Genomic DNA, 21,517 nt, shown 5'->3' with positions numbered 1-21,517 from the left:
GTGAGGTTTAAAAGCAGGGGAAGGCTGTGTGCTTTTTCTAGAATGTTCCACTGCCTCCTCTGAATCCTCTCCCTCTTTGCTGCCTTTTTTTTTTTAAAAACAGCTTTGAAATAGACAACCTATTCCATTTTTGTGTTGCCCTTCATCTCTTGGCAAACTGTTTCACTCCCCAACACTGTGGATGAGTGTTGCATGACTCGTTCTCCTGCTGGACTGACTTTATCACCTGGTCTGCTCTCTGTCCAGTGAGAATAGCATCTGTTCCCTCTTCACATCATCACACAGAACTGACTCTCACTGTTAACACTAGGTATGTATCCAGCCATGAATTGTTCACCTGTGCCTCCTGCGCTTAGGTCTTTCTTTGACTTTGTGTTAATGTTTTTGCAGGACAGAAGTGTCCTATGTGTGTGTGCTTGTTGTTCAGCTTGGTCAAGTTAGGACACACTCAGTGAAGGTGCATGCCTGTCCTAGAAATAGCCCTTAGGGCACTGCTGTTGTGCCACATAGACTCTTGAGGTTATCTTCTGTTGTATCTGTTTTCTGCATTCATTCCATCAATGGTTTTAAAACTGTAGTCTTCCACGGCAGTAAAGAGTAGCATGGACTGAGACAAGCTGGCAAAACTATATATAATACATATATATATATATGCATCAGACTGACTTGGTATAATCAACAGTAATTTTATATAATGATTACATTTTGTTTGAAAATAAATGTGTGTTGAAAACTAGTGAAAAGTCTGTTTTTACTGAGACTTAAAGTAAAGCATATTCCAGAGTGACTAGAAAGCAGTGACTGGGCATTTATTTGGTATGTCCTTGAGGATGCAAAGCTTTTTTTTATTGTTATATACCAGTTCTCAAATTTGTATTTTTCACCCAGTATTTCCTGGCAGTCCTCACCAGTAGAACAATATCTCTTCTTCGCTTACTTCCTCACTGTCACCACGTGTTTCCTTCTGTCAGCCCTTTAGTTGATCCAATCATCTCTGTCATTCTTTATGAGGTCTGTCTTCACATAATACACATAGTATAATTTTCCCCAGTCAACTTTAATATATTTAATATTTTGTTTATTTTAAATGGAACAATTCAAGAAACGTAAATTAAGGTGCTCTAGACAAACTAATCTCTGAACTGTATGTGCCATTAAGGCCATGTTTCCACTGTGGTACGGCTCTATTCAACTCAACTTACTTTGGAACCAGGTGCTTCGCTGGAATTAGTTTTCCACTGCAGACAGTCCCCCCTCGGGTTATCAGCTGTTCGGTGTGACAGGGCCAAAGGGGACTGCCGTGACAAAGGGACACACGCTGGATTATTTCATATGCAAAAAAAGTAAAGCACCAATGTAGCGGAAATGAATCGAACAGGAATAAGGGGGGGGAAGCAGTTTTCTGTCATGATCTCTCCTTAGTCCTCTCACTTACTTCCTCTCTTGGTGAAACACAAAATACTTGTGTGTGTGTAGCCTGCAAGGTCACATTTCACTAGTGGTTGATATTACCCAGAAGTCTTATAGCATGTGTGAAAGTGCATGTGCACACACACATACACACTCTAGGCTTTTGGTGAAAGTTACCGTTAACACTCAGTTCAGTGCTACCCGCTAATAGCAGATGATGGTGTCCGTAAACACTCTCCACATTGCCAAATTGCAGGGGGTTGAGAAGGAGAAGTGGGAGGCGACAAACACACAGTTGTCAGATTAGTTGGTCAGAGCGGAAAAGTACTGAGGCAGTGATATGAAGAGGTGTGAGCGTGGGGAGGCTTTCATAGTGATATGGGTAGTAGCTGAGCCTGTCCCATGATGCATCTGTATGAAAGAGAATAACACATGTAATATTTATATTATTTAGCGTGTATAGAAAACATACAGAAGTTCAAATGAAATGTCCAACTTGTAAATGCACCATAATGGCTTAGTACAATCTTAAGGGCTAATAAACGAGTCCAGACAATTTAAAAAGTAAATGGGAATAATATTTCCCTATTTTTGGGGTACATATTATAAGGCGTCTTCCTGGTGGTGATTTGTGTGTTTGGTTTGCATCAAAATTACATTCAATTGCGAAAGAGTTATGGAAAGTTACCAGATGCTGAGTAAGCACATTGCAGACGTTACATTTTTGGGAAATGACTTTGTGCTGATGCCTTCAGTTGATAAGTTCTTGCATGACGACAGGGAGATGATAGCTTTCTCAAAAACCTTGATGAAAACCTTGTTTTTTTGATAGCCGATTATGGCCCCACAACATAATATCTAGTTTTTGGCTAAAACGTATGTTTTGCCGTTTGTTTTATATGCTTATATGTTTGACTGCAAAGACTATCTTAGGCAAGATAGAAGTTGTCCTAAAAGACACTTTAAGAGTGTAGCTTTGTATTTGTACTGAAGCAGTAAATATTGCAGATTGTTAGAATTGTGATCATACTGGAGAAGATTTTGGAAGTAGTAAAATGTGAAAGGCCGTCGAACAGGTGGGTGTGCTTGACTGAATCCTCACATGTTAGTTGACTAACCTGTTTGTATTTGCTTACAGCCTTAATCTGCCTTCCAGGGAAATACTTCAGCACTTAACATGCATTGGGAAAAGTATTTTAGTGGGAATGCTGATACAGCATTCCAACTATCTGTTATGCTACGCACAAAATTCTTTATTATTCCGCCGGGTTATTTTGCACCTCTTCTTCTCCCACATTCCACATCGCAGAAACTCCGTTCAAACATCAAAACGTTCAGCTCGGTCGCAAATCGACGGCTATTACTTTTCTTATTCATAACTTTCATAATTCCAGAGATATATCCCATAATTCATCAACTTTTTAACATGGAAGTCAATGGAGAAACTCTTCAGACTTGAACAATCTTCATGTAACTTCAACTGCTAACTGCTCCTTCATACTTTCACTCAGAAACCTCATTCCAACTTTAAAATGTTACACATCTTTCTGACATTATTCGTGTAACACAACTTTTTAAATCTGATTCTTACTTTTAGAGATATTAAACATTGTTCAGAACTTGGTAAAGAGGACTTCTTCAGATTTAGAGTGTGTGATGTCACAGCTAGAGTGGAGGACAGATTTAATTTTGATTTTTCATATTTTATTTTAAACCTGCCATTCCTGCCATTCCCAAACCCTACATTCCTGAGACATCATTTTTCATGAGAAACGTAGGAAAACATCTTGTAGCTTGAAAAAAAAAAAAAAAGTTAACTAAAAATAATTAAACAAAATGCCTCTTGAGGGCATGAAGCGACAAAAAAAAATGTCTCCATTAAACCCCATTGTAAGTTCAGCCTCATCTTTCCCCACCACAGCAGCCGCACACCTTTAGTTAATCTGCCAAAAAGGCTACATTATTAACACGAAAGTACACAAAATGTACACTTCAGATGCTCAAGTTCCTTGACATGCTTCACGCTTTGAAATTTCACCGATATCTGTTACGGTTCTTTAACAAAACGTTCACATCTAAGAGGTTTATCTCTCATTCAGAACAATGGAAATGCTCTCCTCTCACTGATTACTGCACATCACCATGGAAACCTTTGATCTCTGGACACGTTAGCTCAAATATAAACACCTGAGTCATGGAACACGATGATGTCATAACTCCAACTAACATGCTCAGAGCACCAGACTTCAGATAATGGTTAACGGTCCAGCCCTCAACAGCTCTAAGTCAAATATGGGGTGTCATCATATGCCATTTCCAGGGATACGTATCCCTCACCATAAAACATGATGTCGCTATAACTCCTATGAAAATGTCTATGAAACTTCACATGTGTGCTAACAGTCCAGCCGTGAAGACATCTACGGGATAGTTTGGAGATTTCTTCAAATGCCGTTGCCATGGCAACACAATGCTCACCATAAAACACGGTTTTCTCATAACTTTTGTGAAAATGCTCCAAATGGCCCAAAACTTCACAGGTTTGGTTACGATGCAGCCATCAACGCATCTAAGCGTATTATGGGATGTCATCAAATGCCGTTGGCATAGCGACAGATCATTCGCCATCAAGTTAGTTAAAAAGTTTGCAGTTCAAATATTCTGCTGCTTTTCCAAGCCTTTTTTCTTTATTTTCTTCTCTTATCACACATTCAAGCTCCCAGTGTTCATGTATCATTTCAATCTAAATTATTCACTTTCTTCTTACACATTACATTTCAGCATAGCAGTTTAGCGTCAGCTTTTCAGAATAAAGCATTCCCACTAGCAATTTTTTCAGGAATTGCATTCTCTTTTGTTCGAATTGTTTTCCCAATACTGTGAAATCCTAGAAAATTGCTATTGCTTCTCTTTTCCACATAAATATCACATTTGCAAACCGAATTGATGACAAAGACCTCTCAACCAAGTCTACATTGTTAATGCTCTGGTACAGATCATGATAGATAAACAATGTATTTGTGAATGTGAGAGCGAGATCCTTATGGAAACACTTTCATCACATTGAAAATAGAGGGCAAGGGAAGTGTGTGTATGTGAGTGTGGTGAGGGGGAAATATAATGGGTGTTTTTTTTAGACATCGCAATGGGTCAATAGGCATGCATTGCATATGCATTTGGAGGGACTCCAGGTCTCCCTGCGTTCTATGAAATATATTGAATACTGTTGAGTGAATAGGAGGCTCACCGAAATAGCCTGGACTTTAGAAGTGCTGCCAAGCTGAGAATAACTGAGCAAACAATTAAGCAGAAGGAGGAAGGCATTTACAAACTGTACTGTAAAGCTTCATAAATGATAAGATGTATCTTCAGCAAGAAATACAATGATTACTTATACTGTTGATGTGGAATGGTGACTCATACTAACAAACCGAGTGAACAGTCGTCCATCTCGGTAGTGCTACAGAGCCTTTTAGCTTGTCATTTTTATGATATTGAACATTAAATATATGGTTCAGTCTTGCTGTTCTCATTTATCTCTGTTCCAGCAACACCAGGAAGCTTTTTTAAAGGAGAAATGCGATTATAAGCTAGCTGCTCAGCACCAGACATCAGAAAGACAAAGTTAGCAATTAGCTAGCATACATAAGCTAGAGGTTAGCTAGAAAGCCTATCATCATTATTATTATTAGCAGACGCTTAACCTTTTTGTATCGTAGGAATGTAAATGATAAAAGGCAAACTTAATGTACAAGTTTTGGCAGAAGCAGCACTAGCAGAATTGGTGTGGACACCGCGCTCGTGCGAACCGCAGCTGTTCAGTGGGGTAGCTATCACGCGCTGGCTCGAGCGTCAGGCAGCAATATGTCAGGGGTTTGTTTTTGTTAGCATGTGTTGGAGTTCTGTCAGCAAATGGCTAAAATGATTTATTGATGCAGCTTTAAGTGTACTTTAACATTAAATAACAGTTATTGGAGACCTGTGTCCTCCATTATTCAGAACACTTCGTTACTAAAAAGGGAAATTATCACAAGTGAAAATCATGACAAAATTCAAAGGACTTTCATGGGAATTTCTATTTGAACAGTACCTTTGTTTTACAAGAGGACATACCTATTCCAGCATTCCATAGTGAATTGTGCCAACCATGTGTTGCATAAGGCCCATACAAATGTTCCTGGAATCATTAGTTGTTTTCTAGAAATGTAATTTGAGTTATGGCTAGGCCTACACAAAACAAACATTCCTGCCAGTGTCTTGAGTCTTGCTTGTTTGGATGTTCTCCCGGTCTAGCAAGCAGTCAACTAATTGGTTGAGCATCAGACTGTCCTTTTTTTGCTTTTTTGTTTTGTTTTTAAAGGGTTGCTTGTACTTGCATCACAGTGAGAATCAAATGTGTACAGCTTTTCTGCTGCTGTAAAAGCAAATGTGATGTTTCATTGCATGAAAAACATTGTCCTGCAAAGTATCTTGTATCTACAACTGTCAAATGAATGTATGAGTGGAGTAAAAAGTTCAAAAAGTAAATTAAATATTGTGTCGAAAGTGTATGATTTTTCTAAATGAAGAGTATAGTAGGCCTACTGTAACGCTCTTGAAGTATTAACTAGCCTGTAGAACCAAAACAATAGAGTATCAGTGTTGTAACCGTAAAAATAAGGATTGACCTCGAACTCTGCAGGGTATGCTATACAGAGATCTGAATGTGCACAAATCATAAAAAACTAAAAAACATGCGCCATGTGATTGAGGCTTACAAGCGTTTGTTGACTTTGGCTTCGAGCCACCCCTCACCCATTCCTTCCCAGCCCAGATCACTCACACACACACACACACACACACACACACACACACACACACACACACACACACACACACACACACACACACACACACACACACACACACACACACACACACACACACACACACACACACAAACATTAATTTGCCTCCCACCCGTATTTTCAGTGTGTTCCTTTAACAAACATTTCCTTTTTTTCCCTCTCCCATATCTCCCAAGTGTATACGAATTATTTTCTTCTCGGGTTGTGTGACTCGAGCCAAAGCATTTTGTATAACAAATGTTTTTCACCACTTTGGGCAGGGGCCCAATATCTTTTCCTAGAAAATGATATGTTTTAATTGTTTCTGTTTATAATAAAGAAAACACGTTTTTCTAAGAAACTGCCTTATTGTGATATTTTATACAGAAAACTTGTCTCAAGTCCTTTACTTTTTCTGGACAGCATCCACAGTTAACATGATCCATGTCAACGTAGAGATGTGGGTGCAAGATGGGTGTAAGATAGACGCTTCTTTTGAAACGCAAAGACTTATCTCATATTCTCTTGAAGACCATCTGTCCAATGCACACTTACAGTAAATGCACACACATAGACACACATATGTACACACTAACGCCGCTCTGAGTTGTGTTCATTTACGATGTTTGGGTGGAAACTGGGGCCGCCCAACCACTCGAGCCAAAGCATTTTGTATAACAAATGTTTTTCACCACTTTGGGCAGGGGCCCAATATCTTTTCCTAGAAAATGATATGTTTTAATTGTTTCTGTTTATAATAAAGAAAACACGTTTTTCTAAGAAACTGCCTTATTGTGATATTTTATACAGAAAACTTGTCTCAAGTCCTTTACTTTTTCTGGACAGCATCCACAGTTAACATGATCCATGTCAACGTAGAGATGTGGGTGCAAGATGGGTGTAAGATAGACGCTTCTTTTGAAACGCAAAGACTTATCTCATATTCTCTTGAAGACCATCTGTCCAATGCACACTTACAGTAAATGCACACACATAGACACACATATGTACACACTAACGCCGCTCTGAGTTGTGTTCATTTACGATGTTTGGGTGGAAACTGGGGCCGCCCAACCACTGAGGACGGGGGACAACATCTGTCCGCCATCTTTGTCAGTGCTGCCAAGTATTATGGTGAGATCCCTTTCGCCTCTCCGACTCTATCCCTCACACCTTCTATTTTTCCCCTCCTACTCCACGCCACCCCTTTTCATCACCCTGTCTCCACCCATTTGCAAAGCAAGCGGAGGTTATTTGCGATACTGCTGCCCCCCCTACCCCTCCCACTACAGCCTATTCTTTCTTCACTGTTTTTCTTTAAGAAGACGTACATGTATATAGTTCCTTTTCCACCTCACTCACCCTCCGCTGTGCATCGACCTGAATACGAGCTACTGTCTTTTATTCATTAGTGTTTATCATTTGTTTTTGCATTTTAAGCTGTATTTTTGTATTGACATAAACAAGCATAAGACAATATTGTTTTGCATATTTAATGTTCTATCTATTAGCAGCTAATCCTCATGTTGCTTCTTTCCCACAGGAAACGCTTGCAGGAGTAGTTTACGATGACTCTCAATGTGCCGGGTCTGGTGGTGATGGCAGTATTCTACCTGCTGATCTTGGGTATAGGCATCTGGGCCTCCTTTCGCTCCAAGAAGCAGGAAAAGAAGTGCACAGGAAATGGCATGGAGATAACGCTACTGGCCGGGCGCAACATCAACTTGCTTGTTGGCATCTTCACTCTGACTGGTAAAGCAGCCGGGTTTATTTCCCAGTTGACGGTTTTCAGACGCAATTATGACATAAGATAGTAGAATTAATAAAGAGGCCCTATTATGCTTTTATGGGTTTTCCCTTTCCTGTAATGTGTTCTATAGGTTTCTGTGCATGTCAATAGTTTACAAAGGCTAAAATCCCAAGGTTCCCTTTTACTTTTGTAACACTCGCACTCCTATTGCCTAGCACTCCAACATATTGTACAAGATAGGCTAAGGGGCAGGATATCTCTGAAAATGTTGACCAATCACAACAGAGCTGGCCAGCTAACCAATCAGAGCAGACTGGGCTCTGGTTTCAGACAGAGGGTGAAAAGAGGTGCTGCAGCACAGGCAGTATGAGAAGAATAAAGAGCTTTCTGAACATTAAAGCATGGAGACATGTGAGAGTAGAGGCACTAAATACAAATATGAACCTAAGAATTAGAAAAATAGGGCCCCTTTAAAGTTTTGAGGAAAGAAGTGGATAACTGACATCTAGGGTGCTTTGTTTAGAAAAAGTGTTTGCGTGGTGTATATTACAAAGTCAGTGGAAAGCACAAGCATGTGTGGCGTATATGTAATGTTTCCCTTTTTAATGTGTGTGTTCACAGCTACATGGGTGGGTGGAGGCTTCATCCTCGGTATAGCTGAGGCGGCATACAACCCCACACTAGGCGCAGTGTGGGCTCTGATGCCTGTGCCTTATGTCCTGACCTTCTTCTTAGGTGAGTTGCACCACTGACCACCAACGTTTAGAACTACCATCTTCGTCTTCCCTGCTATTTTATTTTGAGTCTGTCAACGTCAACTGATTGCAATCTGGGCCAAAGTAATTGTATACAACTGTGCTGATGAAATTGATATAAAGGTGCATCATATTGCAAATTAACTATTTAAATGGAACTTTATACAATCTAGCATTAATAGATAGTACACAAGGAGTGAATTGGCTTCCATGCAGGGTTTGAAATGAAGCACTTGTAACTTGCCACAGGCTGGTAACTATCACACACTAGGAAGCCCCACGTGAATATAGATTTACCTCTTTTACCAGTATAATCCTTTTAGGGTATATTATATGACATTTGAGTAGTCAGTAATCCAATTTGGAAGAAAAAGATTGTCCTTGTCAAGATTTAGCTTTCAATGCTTTCTTGAAATCTTATAAAAGTTATGTTGGGTAATGACACCTGGATTATAACCAAGCGACAATGTTATTTTCCCGGTTTCTATTTTAATACCAAGCACAAGCATGTAAAGGTTAATATTTCCATCATTATTAATCAATTCAGGAAATCTCTAAAATGAAGTTTCCTGAAGTTTGTACACACAGTTAGTAAAATACCATTCTAAAATCAACTTGTGTCTTAAGCTGAGGCGTTGTTGACATAACGTTGAAATATGGTAACTCCCATCTGATATGCACAAATAAAAGTCTCGCTCAAGGTAAAAATAGGAGCATGGGAAAATCGGTTCAGCATTGTAACTTGAGGCAACAGGTGCAAAGGGAGAGTTCACCCAGAGATATTCTGTAAGCCCCTTTCCCAAATAGTTCCAGGAAAATTATGGGATAATCATTCAGGCACCGCTAGTGATTTTCATTCAGGCACTACATTCAGAAACATTTCCATCTCACACAGTAGCACACATACCATGGCAACAGAAAAGGCAGCCAATCGGATAGTAATGCAACACTACTAGATGCCAACTGTTATAAAAGCCAGCACCAAAAGAAGAAGATAAGGCTACTCCAGATGTAGGTGTATGTTGGTTTGCAGATGCTCTTGGGCCATCAAGACTTTTTCCCATTGAAATACTTGGAAAACAGACATCTAATCAAATAAATAAACTCCCCAGTTCAAACATTTGCCATTATTTAAAATATTAAGTCCCAAAGTTGTAAAATGCTTTAATAGCCGAATCCAGAATTAGTTTCCCCCTTCCAATCATTTGACTGATCAGACACCAGAGTAAGGTAGCCTCTGGGAGGTGGGGTTTAAGGAAAATGCTAGTGCACAACCTTGATGAGCCACATGCGTATACAGTTGTTTGAATACATCAATGGGCGGGTGAGGTCTCTTGTTTTTGTCAGAAAACATGGCCGAAAGCTATTTTTGTCTATCGGCAATGTTCCTGTCATATATACATTTACTATTAAAGAAATGCTAAACATTAAACAAGTCGCAAAGTCTTGTGATTGGGTCACTCGTTCCAAGTGAAAGCATTCAAGTTATATTAAGGGTTAATAGTTATGCATGATTAAGGTGCAGCTGCTTTGAGTGACAGGTGGCTGCTCTAACAAGATACTAGTCAACAGTTGTCCGCTCCTAATCAATCATGGACCCATGAGATCAGCTGTAGCTCTTCATTGTGTTATCTGGAAGGAACAGTTGTTTTCTTATTATTCACAACCACTCACCCTCTTCTTTGTCATTCAATTGGGTTTTGAAACAATGTTTGGCTTCATCTTTTCATTAATCTATCGTAATTCCTTCCCTCCTTCTCCAGGTGGGTTTTTCTTTGCCAGGCCAATGAGGGAGAACAGATATGTGACAATGATGGACCCTTTCCAGCAGAAGTATGGGAACGTTATGAGCAGTTTGCTGATCCTTCCCGCTCTAGTGGCCGATGTTCTATGGGTGGCGCGCACACTCGTCAGCCTGGGTAAGTTACCTCAAACAGTAAAAATGTGTGGCACTATAATGTGTGCACACAAATACTTACACACACACTTATGCAGGCACCCACAGATCTGGGTACACCATGTCCACAAACATAGTAGAAAAACAGTCAGTTGCTTATGGCTGGTGCTGTTTGGCCCTGAGCTGTAGATAACTGCAGGTGAAAACCAAAAACTAAGCCCTTACAACCTCATAAAATCATCACCACAAACTACAGCTTTGTAAATAAATGCCATTGACAGTCCAAACTGTTTTATTACCCAGATAATATAATGGAGGACATTTTATTGCCAGGTGGCTCAGTTATTTGGCCCCCACATATTCAGCTGCTCTAGTTTAGCACATAACAAGTTACATAAGAGGTATTTATGAAGTTTAACCAACACTACATAAAAGACATATTTGTGAAGATTACTAATTGTACGGTTAAATCTTTGACACAAACATTTTATACGCAGATGCTGTTTGCTTTAATTAATTAAAGATGCAGTAGTTGACCATATCATTGATATTACTTCACTAAAAATAATAACTAACTGCGTAATTGGTGTATTTATTATTATCATTATTCATTTTATTTTAGATTATTATATTACATTGTTCCTATTACTTTTTTGAAAATGGCAATACTTTTTTTAATAAGTGATAATTGCAGTGTGTGTGTGTGTGTGTGTGTGTGTGTGTGTGTGTGTGTGTGTGTGTGTGTGTGTGTGTGTGTGTGTGTGTGTGTGTGTGTGTGTGTGTGTGTGTGTGTGTGTGTGTGTGTGTGTGTGTGTGTGTGTGTGTGTGTGTGTGTGTGTGTGTGTGTGTGTGTGCGGTTTTATAGTAGATACACATTTACAAGTGCTCTGCAGTGTGAATGTGCGCAATATCGTGTGTGTGCGCAGGTTTGCAGATAATGTTTTCTTATGTGTGTTTTTAATGCTGTGTTCTTTTCCAGCGTTATTTGAAAAAGGGGTTAAACATCGAGCAGCTTGTTGATTGTGAGAGGTGATCAACCATTCAAACCAGATTATTGTGTCATGAGACTTTTTTTTCCAATTGTGTGTGCAAGGGCTCTGTGTGATTGACAGAGGGCAAATGTTCCACGCACAATCATGTCATTTATTTGTGTTTGCTTCAAAAGACATCATTGAAATCCATTGACAGTGTTTGAGTCACCAAGGTAGCACTGCACGCTGTGCTGACGCTCCTCAAAAGGTCTGGTAGGGAGGCAGGAATGTTCCAGGCACCACTCTGTCCAAACCTATAAAACCAATATAGAGTGGGGGACCCCTCACTCCTCAGTAAAACCTCCTGTCATTGTCTCTGGGACATTAATCCCTGACATGCTCTTGGCATAACACACACACACACACACACACACACACACACACACACACACACACACACACACAAACACTTGACACTTGAGTGCGCTGAGCATTTGACCCGCAGGAGTTGTTGCTGGGAGTGTGTGTGTGTGTGTGTGTGTGTGTGTGTGTGTGTGTGTGTGTGTGTGTGTGTGTGTGTGTGTGTGTGTGTGTGTGTGTGTGTGTGTGTGTGTGTGTGTGTGTGTGTGTGTGTGTGTGTGTGTGTGTGTGTGTGTGTGTGTGTGTGTGTGTGTGTGTGTGTGTGTGTGTGTGTGTGTGTGTGTGTGTGTGTGTGTGTGTGTGTGTGTGTGTGTGTGTGTGTGTGTGTGTGTGTGTGTGTGTGTGTGTGTGTGTGTGTGTGTGTGTGTGTGTGTGTGTGTGTGTGTGTGTGTGTGTGTGTGTGTGTGTGTGTGTGAGACTGAGCTTCATGGGCTGCATGAGCAAGCGTGTGTGTGTGTGGTGGACCAGTTCCAGAGAGGATTTATCTTTTAAAACACACTTCCCATGTGCTGTCAGTTAGCTGTGCATTATTAACAAAACAAAGGCAGAGTATAGTTAATGCCGGGAAGCAATCGGGGAAAGGACAGAAAGTAAGGTGTGTGTTTGTGCTGGTTGAGCACACACATGCATGAGTTTTAAAAATGGGACATGGGTCTAAAACACGAGGGGGTATTAAAGCAACTCTTTCCCCCCTGTCTAACTCTGGTGCGGCTCATTAAGTCCCTAAGGCCCCTAAATCTCATTCCACCTTTCTTCTTCCTAAATGTGGCACTGGGTGGGGGGGGACAGGTCTGCACAGAACCGATGACAGATGTTGAATATTGGTGTTTATCCAGGGATAACCAGATCGGGGTTACATTTTGTTGAGATGGATTTCAGTTCACACGTGGCATCAGAATGCACTTGGACTGACTGCTTGTGGTTAAGAGTATAAAAACAAATCAGTTCCACAGAAAAGCTATACAGAAAATGTCTAATGAGAAGATCAAAATTAAAGCCGTTAATAAACTTAAAAGCAAAGAAAAAAATACTGTAACTTCTATTTGATGTTCTTAAGTCGGAAACTTTTTAAAAATTCAATTTCTGTTTCCAAAAGAGAGTAAAGACTGAAAATACTCACGTTAAAAACAAAAATGTACTCAAACTAGTAGTTGATGATTAAAGTACTAATAAAGACATAGATTTATCTTTGTGTCTTTAGTTGTCATGTATACATTTGCGTCACCACCTATATTTAGGTCTTACTCAACAAAATGTATTTTTGTGCCAAGTGTGAACAGCTGGTTAATAACTTAAGTAGTCTATCTTGTTTTAATGCCAGTTAAGTGAAAAGTTAGTCTTTGTGTACAGTAAATACACAGTCATTATTTAAGATAATATGATAAAGTTTCCAGGATAAGAGATCAGATTTGAAAAACTTCAAGCACATGTGGTTAAAGGATAAAAGGGTGACAGTAAAGCTGGTGCAAAGACGGGGTGGTTTAGAGGGTTGGGGGCTCAGCAGGGTGGTGAGTAGCCATCGATGGTGCCGGTCTGACACTTCTCTGTTTAAGGGCATTGTTGTGGTGTGGCTGCAGGCTGCGGCTGGGGGGACCCTGGCAATGAGGAGAGACGGTGAAGGTAGTCACGTTTTGCTTGCCTTGTTTGAGTAACAAGATGTCTTTTTATTTATTTTGTACTTTCTGTTTACAATCACATATATTTTTTTACACATTTGTTTCAATACTTGAAGACAATTCTCTTCACCTTCTGCTTGATTAATTAATAATTATCAGTATTAGGGTGATCATTCATCCAAGAGGGTGAAAAAGGCATATTTTGGAGTCACAATCAATAGGCTGATTCTGTTATGTGTTTCTGTACAGTTTGTTATAATTTTATCACTATCACTTTTATGTTGACTTGTTGCTTAATCTTAGCCCATGTATGCTTCTTGAAGGTACAGCCCACCCCAAAATCTAAAATGTACATGTAGGGCTATTTATCAATCTAGTTTTGGTGCGAGTTGCCAAGTGTTCAAGAAATCGGCCGTAGAGATGTTTGTCTTTCCTCTAAACTAGATGGCACTTGGCTCTTGGTGCTCAACGTGTGGATTTACTTTGGCAATTATTTCTGGAGAGATACATTACTGTTGATTTTAACAAGTGCCGTTTAGTTCCTTTTATATAGGCGAGAAAGCAGACATTTCTACAGCCGATACCTTCCATGCTTGGAAAGTCAAACCTATACACTCAAGATTGATCATTATCACTACAGGTTAAAGGTAACATGCATTTTTGATTGTGGGGTAAACTGCCCCTTTAAAAGTTTAAACCAAAGTGGCCCACACTGAAGTGTAACCTTATTCTCGACCTTATACCTAGAAACATGTTTTTCTTTTGTTGGATAAAGTTTAATGTTCACTTTCTTTTTCAAAATAATGCACTGAGATATATGAACTGTATAGACAATGCCATTGCCTAGCTTCTAAGTACATCTTTAGAGTAAGTACAAGTGGATGTATATGTTTGTGTCTGTGTGTGAGGGAAGATAGTTAAATACAAAAGAAAGACTTAGCACCTTGATTCTACTATCAAAGCAAGCATTTGCATGTATCTGTAGAAACCAACAACTGTACATTAGACAAGTTGCTGTCAGTCCTCTCAGCTTACCGCTCTGCTGTGTTACTTCAGGTGGAACAATGAGTGTGATCCTGGACCTGCCCTACCTCTACTCCATCATCATCTCCTCAGTGGTGGCCATAGTCTACACACTGATGGGGGGGCTCTACTCTGTGGCCTACACAGATGTAATCCAGCTCATCCTCATCTTTTTCAGTCTGGTGAGTAATAGTAAAAGCAGCCTTTTTGAGCTGTCAAATCAAAGAGTTTCAGCTCCATTTTTGTATTAAATGAGCAACATCATTCATATCAGTTTAAATTGTTGAACTCAAGCAGGACATTTGCGTGACACAGTCTTCCAAAAGCAAATCAATGTTAGGATTCTCGTTCTGTCGTCACTCACATATTGTTTTGTTGACTAAGAAAACCAAACATTTGCTATTAACTGTGGGAAATGGAACAGAGCCCTACTGTAACTCATAGTTGTGTATAGAGGGCAATATAAAAAGAAGAAGATATACTTTATTAATTGCCAAGAGGGAAATTACTTTTGTCACTAACATTACACACAATGGTTGATATACATAAGCACACAGGACATGAAGGATTGGAGAGGGAGAGTAAAGGGGCAGCCAGTTCACCCGCGCCCAGAGCAGTTGGGGGTTAGGTGCCTTGCTCAAGGGCACCTTTGCAGAGCCCAGGAGGTGAACTGGCACCCCATACCTCTCCAAGTACAAGTCCACGCTCTGTATCTGGATAGCAGGTTGTCCATTTATATCTCCATTCGATTATTTCACATGATCTTCATTAGTAGAAGCTTGCCACATTGATGATAATCTGATCAGATGTATCCTTGTGTTTGTGTATACAGTGGTTGTGTGTCCCTTTCCTGATGACAAACCCTCACTCTTTGGACATCTCACTGACAGCCTACAACCAGACCTTCCAGGCTCCCTGGGTTGGCACTGTGGAACTTGATCAGGCCGGAAAGTGGTTTGACGACTTCATGCTGCTGGTGAGTGGAGTGGGGGAGGCTATTATACGAAAGCCAGACAAAATGATATGCCGTCTAGAACACAGTTTATGCAGTAGTTGTATTACTCTTGTTGTCATCACAGTTCAATTAAATTGACCCAAGCATGATGCCAGTTAAAGGAATTGGGCTTATTCCATTAGATCAGCAAACAGCCAAGCATAACAGCCAAGCATAACAGCAAAATCATGAGGATTGTTCCGTCTTACCCTGTCCTGCTGAACAAACTGACTCCTGTCATCATGTCTGAACTGTGTGTTTGTGCCAGGCTCTGGGTGGTCTTGCCTACCAGGCGTTCTACCAACGAATCCTGTCCGCTTCATCTTACACCCAGGCTCAAGTGACCTGCTTCGCCTCTTCAGGTTTCTGCCTGGTGCTTGGTATCCCTTCCATTCTGGTGGGGGCTGTGGCTGCGTCTACAGGTTAACACCACTGGAAAATGATTATGTCAGCTTTCCTTAGCTTACAGTCTGCATTGATCTATTTCGCATTTCAAACAGAATTCATAAGTTTCGTTAAATAATTTATACTGAATGAACAACTTTTCAAAGATTCCTTTGTTTTTAATCCACATATTTATCTGTCATTCCGCCCAGACTGGAACTCCACCGCCTATGGATTGCCCACCCCATATGAGCGCAACCAGGCAGGCTCCATCCTCCCCATCGCCCTGCAGTACCTCACACCCCCATACATCTCCATCATTGGCATTGGAGCAGTAGCTGCTGCCGTCATGTCTTCCATGGACTCAGCTCTTCTGTCCTCCGCATCATTATTTTCCTCAAATATCTACAAGAACATCCTCAGAAAACAGGTGAGAATTGGAGAAAGATATCAACGGTGTGCATGTCCATAATGCAACATTGGACATGCAGTTGAGAAAAGGATTGTCTAAAGTTTGAAGGCTCTGTAACAAAATCAAAATTTGAGCTATAGTTGTATATCGTTTGCCAGAAGACAGCAGGCTTGGCAGGGTGTTGCTAGGTTGAGTTTCGTCTTTTAGGCTCACTTCTCACCAATATTGCCGATGCGAGGTATATGGGCACAAATTAAGTTCTGGGTAGTTTTAACCACCTTCTGCATTTAACAATAACTTGGCAGGAGAATTTAGTCTTACTTAGTTTCCTTTTTATACTGTACTCTCTGTTTGGACAATCACAATGTTAAGAGCCAGTATGAATAATACTTGTTCACCAGAGGCTGCAGAGAAGGTAGTTACTGCTAGTCTGTTTTAGATAGACTATTTAACTTAAAGCAGGACTTTCTATCATTGGTCCTTGCCTTTTTTATGCGTTATAACAAATGTAGTCACTAAGATGTTTGTTTACTTGTTGCACACTTCCACTGCATGGTAATGACAGATTATTGTCTTAATGTTGTCTCAATTTAAACATTTTTCAGACATTTGCATTTCTACAGACATTTACAGTCCACAGACTGCATCACAATACTGTACCCGCAACACATCTGGAGGCAGCACAGAGAAGCAATTGACTTCCAATTCTGTAGATACTTGACAGAATGTGGGCATTGCTGTACATACTGTACACTGTGACAACTCCTCCACATGTTTGCTCTCTTGCAACAATGATCTCATTATTACACCCCCAAAGAATGTTCCATGTAATGGGGCCCTTCACCGTCAGCTTTTGTAGTGCTGTAACTTCAAGGTAGTTTGACTTTGTAAGGGGATCTGAAGACCAGACGACCATAGATCCCTAATGTAACAAGGTGGAATGTGAAAATCATAGGGGGTGTATTGAATATTTCAAATCTTTGAAGCTTCATTCATACTGTTGACATTCAATCTATTCACTCTGTTCAGTGCTGGCATTTCTGCAAGTAAAAGTAGATTCCAGTGGAGGTTGGGTAACATTGTTTCCGACTTTCATGATCCAAACATTTCGTATAACTCCAGAGGGTTAAGTCCAAAAGTCAACTTTTATTTAAAAAAGGGAGATGCAATAATATACAAGATTCAAGTCTTTGTTTAATATTCTAATCGCATATTCCGCTTTAATCTACATTTGTTGCCAGGGCTGTCCCCTTTTGGCCCCACGCAAAGGTGTGTTATGAGGCCCCCCAGGTCTGTACAGAAGTAGTCACTCATCGCTGAACGCTCATGAACGGTTAGTGCCGGAGCCTCCCTCAGGAAACTGCGGAGCGCCGCATTTACGCATTAGATGATTTGCCCCGTATTTCCACATAAGATGAGGGCCCCCTACGCAACATGAGGCCCCACGCAGTATGCGTTATCTGCCTGTAGGGAGGGGCAGCCCTGTTTGTTGCATTTAGCCTTTCAAATACTTCAATCAAAAACCGTTTAGCTTTGTGCACACAAATCAACAAAACATCTTTTAAGGATGATGGATGACATATTTTCTAGGTTTCATTTTATAACAACAGGAGCAGTTACAAAGACAGAAAAGACACAACCCCTCAAAACTTTCATTGTCTTTCTTGTTGTTTTCCCAACCCTCCAGGCGTCGGACAGTGAGATGCAGTGGGTGATCCGTATCTCGGTGGTGGTGGTGGGTCTGGCCGGCACTGGCCTCACCTTTCTGGACAGCAGTGTCCTGGTCTTCTGGCTGGTGGGCGTAGATATGTCCTACACCATCATGTTCCCACAGCTGGTCTGCGTCCTCTTCTTCAAGGTGTCAAATGCATATGGAGCCCTCATTGGCTTCATGATGGGAATCATCTTAAGGTTCATGAGTGGTGAGCCCCTCATTGGCCTCCCTCCTCTCATCGAGTTCCCCGGCTACCGACTGGACGCTGAAGGAAAGCAAACCCAGTACTTCCCCTTTCGCACCGCTATCATGATGTTGTCGCTATTTTCCATCCTGCTCTTCTCCTGGCTTGCAGCCATCATCATCAACAAAGGTTTGCTGCCCGAGAAATGGGATGTATTCAAGATCAATCGCAAGCGAAAACCATCAGCCGGAGCTGCTGAGGCCGAGAAGGCCAAGCAGGCTAAGGAAGGAGTCTCAGAGGCAAAGCAGCTACTGGACAATACCACCAGTTTCTGAACTGGCTAACGAGGAAGGAGAGAGGATGGACATAGGCTGAAGGCGGACATGTTTGTGCGCCTGCTAAGCAGGAGTTCACTGAGGGGGAACAACAACAAAGGCTAGACAATATGTACACATTGTGTGCAGTATAACAGTGAATATGCAATGACATTTAAATTAGTAGAGGTTGATCTGAGCACCTTATTTCATCAGTTGCCTTATTGTCTTGTACAGAGAACACAGTAAAACTAGGCTCTGATTTGTTCAGTTCATCGCGCTGCGGCAACACAAAATACAGAGTCAACCCAACAAATGATAGATTTAAATTCTTAAACAAAAGAACACAACAAGCCACCTGCCTCTGTATTTACTGAATTATCAAGAATCAGTTTGACTCGAGTGTGACCGCCAGGGAACGCTGTACTGTACTGAAAAAAGCCTAGTCTCTTCCTCAGTTTGAAACTCCGTCCAATCCAAAGAAAGTGAGTGCCCTCCGCACTGTTGCGGTGCATTTTCTTTTAGAAAGATGTATTATTATTTACCCATTTATTTGAATGTGACTAAATATATCTACCTTTCTCTAGCTCGAGCTCGACTTAACAGCACCTTTAACAGCACCTTTACTTAGTTAGTATTATATTTTCTATATTTATCACCTAAAATGATACACACAAGTTTAGTTTATTTACACTCATTTTAGGCACATCTCTTTTCAGCAGTTCATACTCCTAAAAAGTGCTTCTCCATATTTGTAAAAATGCATCTTTGCAGGGAGAGGATAACCATGATAAGATATATTTAAGCTTTTCGAGCAACTTTTACCTCCATCCCTCAAATGCTACACCATAGACACCAGCAAGTTTAAGAATGTCGTTTTTTAACTGCCCAGGTATGGATTAAATAGAACCCCCCTGCCTGACCGCTGAACTGCCCCGCAGTGCAAATGCTGTCGACCTTGCCATGCAAGAAATAACAATAATTAAAAACAGCAACCAAACACATTGACGAAAGTGACCCAAGATCTTCTTATAACTATTTATATTAATAATAATACCTGTTTTGCCAGAAATATACCTCGCTTTTCTCCTCCTGAAGTTTCTTCTCCGTCTTTTAGTACGTGTGGATGGATGAGTCTTTTAGTTTGTCCATGACTTTGTAATCTATTGGGGTTTTTTTTCTTTTAAAGCTGTAGTTTACAGTGGGATCATATTATTTTTCTGAGGTGGTGAAAATATTTGCAGCTTATATCCTGAAAATGTACATTAATGTTTCACAATAGTAAAAATTGAACTGACTTTAAATGATTGAGTTTTGTTAAAGAGCAAATTGTTCAAAGACACTCGTGTTTATTAATGTATTGTTCTGTTTTACTGAGCATACATTGTGGCCTGCAGTCAGAGGACCTGTTGCTCAAAATATCACTGGAAGCTGCTTTCGATTGGCTGTCAGTGGCCTATGCTGGTCGTCCTAAAAGGGGTGTATACTCTTGTCACTATGCAAATGCATCATGGAGTGGTTATGTCGGCTCTAAGTATACAAAACGTTAACCTATTATTCTGACTTCTATCCTAAGCATACGGTATGAATGCCATTTCCAAAATCTGATTGTACAGAATGAACTGTTCTCAAAAAAGGACGCATTCAGACACGATGCATCCATGTTTTTCTGTGTGATTTTGATCTTATTAACTGTACAGTTTAATCATGATATGTATATTACACATTACATGTTGTATCAAAGTTGATTGCAAAAACGTGTTTTATTTTAAGTTAGCAACATTTAAAAAGAAAAAAATTAACTTCGATTTTGCAGAACATTTTACCCTCATAATCTTCTAAATCAAAAGGAGGCAGATTTATGTTTTACCAGTGATTCTGAACAGTATTTTCCATGTCACAGAAGTAGCATATTACAAACGTCATAGCCATTTACAATGCACACACCTACCTGACCGTTTCTCCTGACATAATGTGCAAGCTTTAGTTGTAAGGAATGACAAAGCCTTATTAATGATGTGCATGTGCTGTCTATTGTCATGTGCATTTCATTACAATTTGTGGAGAAGTGTTTATTATAAAACTGAACAGTTTTATAATAATGAATATAAAACTGAACAGTTTTATAATAAAGCATGAATAGGTGGTGAGTTCTATATTGTATTTTCCCCTATTATGTATTTGGTTTTATACTATCATGCATGTTGACTTTCAGTTACAGAGTTGTTTGTATATTGAACTTTGGTCATGGCTGTTTTACCTTGCAACTTGGCAAGATCCTACTTTGTAATCCATTATTGTAAATCCCCATGGGGTGATGTTCTGTCCGAATAAAGGCTAAAACCAAACTACTGTTTCTTTGCTTTTTTAAATAGTCTTAGTGGCTTATGCAACATGTTGGAGCCTTCACATTAAGTGTTTTTGTAAACGCTGTTTTAAATATAAATGTGCCAAATGGTCAATCTATGCCCAGAATTGCAAAGGCTTTACAAAAAAGCAATGCTTCAAGAGGCACATAGTATTCCTTAAATTTGTTCATGTTAAGGTGCGGCCCTTTTGTTATGGCCTGCCCTCTTACTAGATTGAAGTGCTGTATTCATAACAGTCATATTCTTTTACAAAACTTGGAACATTTAGTTTGCAGTTTAAGAACCACGCTAAGATAATTAAAGTATTATTTATCTAAACAGTCTCAGTTTGTGCATGTTAACAACATGGAGTCTTGCAAGGTTATGTACTCAAATACTTCATTTAGGCAATGTTATCAGAAAACACTCAATAAACTTTCATTACTATGCAGATGATACGCAATAATATCTATTAATCAGGCCAACTTAAACCAGTCAG

The 21,517-nt window shown here is 40.1% G+C and overlaps 1 protein-coding gene across 2 annotated transcripts; it reads left to right on the top strand.

Moving 5' to 3' along the window:
• Positions 1-44: 44 nt before the first annotated feature.
• Positions 45-21,018, top strand: LOC307016422 (high affinity choline transporter 1-like). Of its 2 annotated transcripts, XM_079645533.1 has the most exons (9): positions 45-310; positions 7,780-7,988; positions 8,608-8,721; positions 10,505-10,660; positions 14,702-14,850; positions 15,501-15,644; positions 15,931-16,084; positions 16,259-16,476; positions 18,146-21,018. In XM_079645533.1, exons 2-9 carry the CDS (start codon positions 7,805-7,807, stop codon positions 18,689-18,691), a joined length of 1,665 nt encoding a protein of 554 aa, XP_079501659.1. In that variant the 5' UTR covers positions 45-310; positions 7,780-7,804; the 3' UTR covers positions 18,692-21,018. The 2 variants fall into 2 exon arrangements, with proteins under 2 accessions (XP_079501659.1, XP_079501660.1); XM_079645534.1 differs by lacking the exons at positions 45-310; positions 7,780-7,988; positions 8,608-8,721; positions 10,505-10,660 and adding an exon at positions 12,382-13,649.
• Positions 21,019-21,517: the final 499 nt, after the last annotated feature.

The sequence above is a fragment of the Notothenia rossii genome (genome assembly GCF_949606895.1).
Source record: "Notothenia rossii genome assembly, chromosome: 1".
NCBI lineage: Eukaryota > Metazoa > Chordata > Actinopteri > Perciformes > Nototheniidae > Notothenia > Notothenia rossii.
This window is presented reverse-complemented; position numbering and strand designations above follow the sequence as displayed.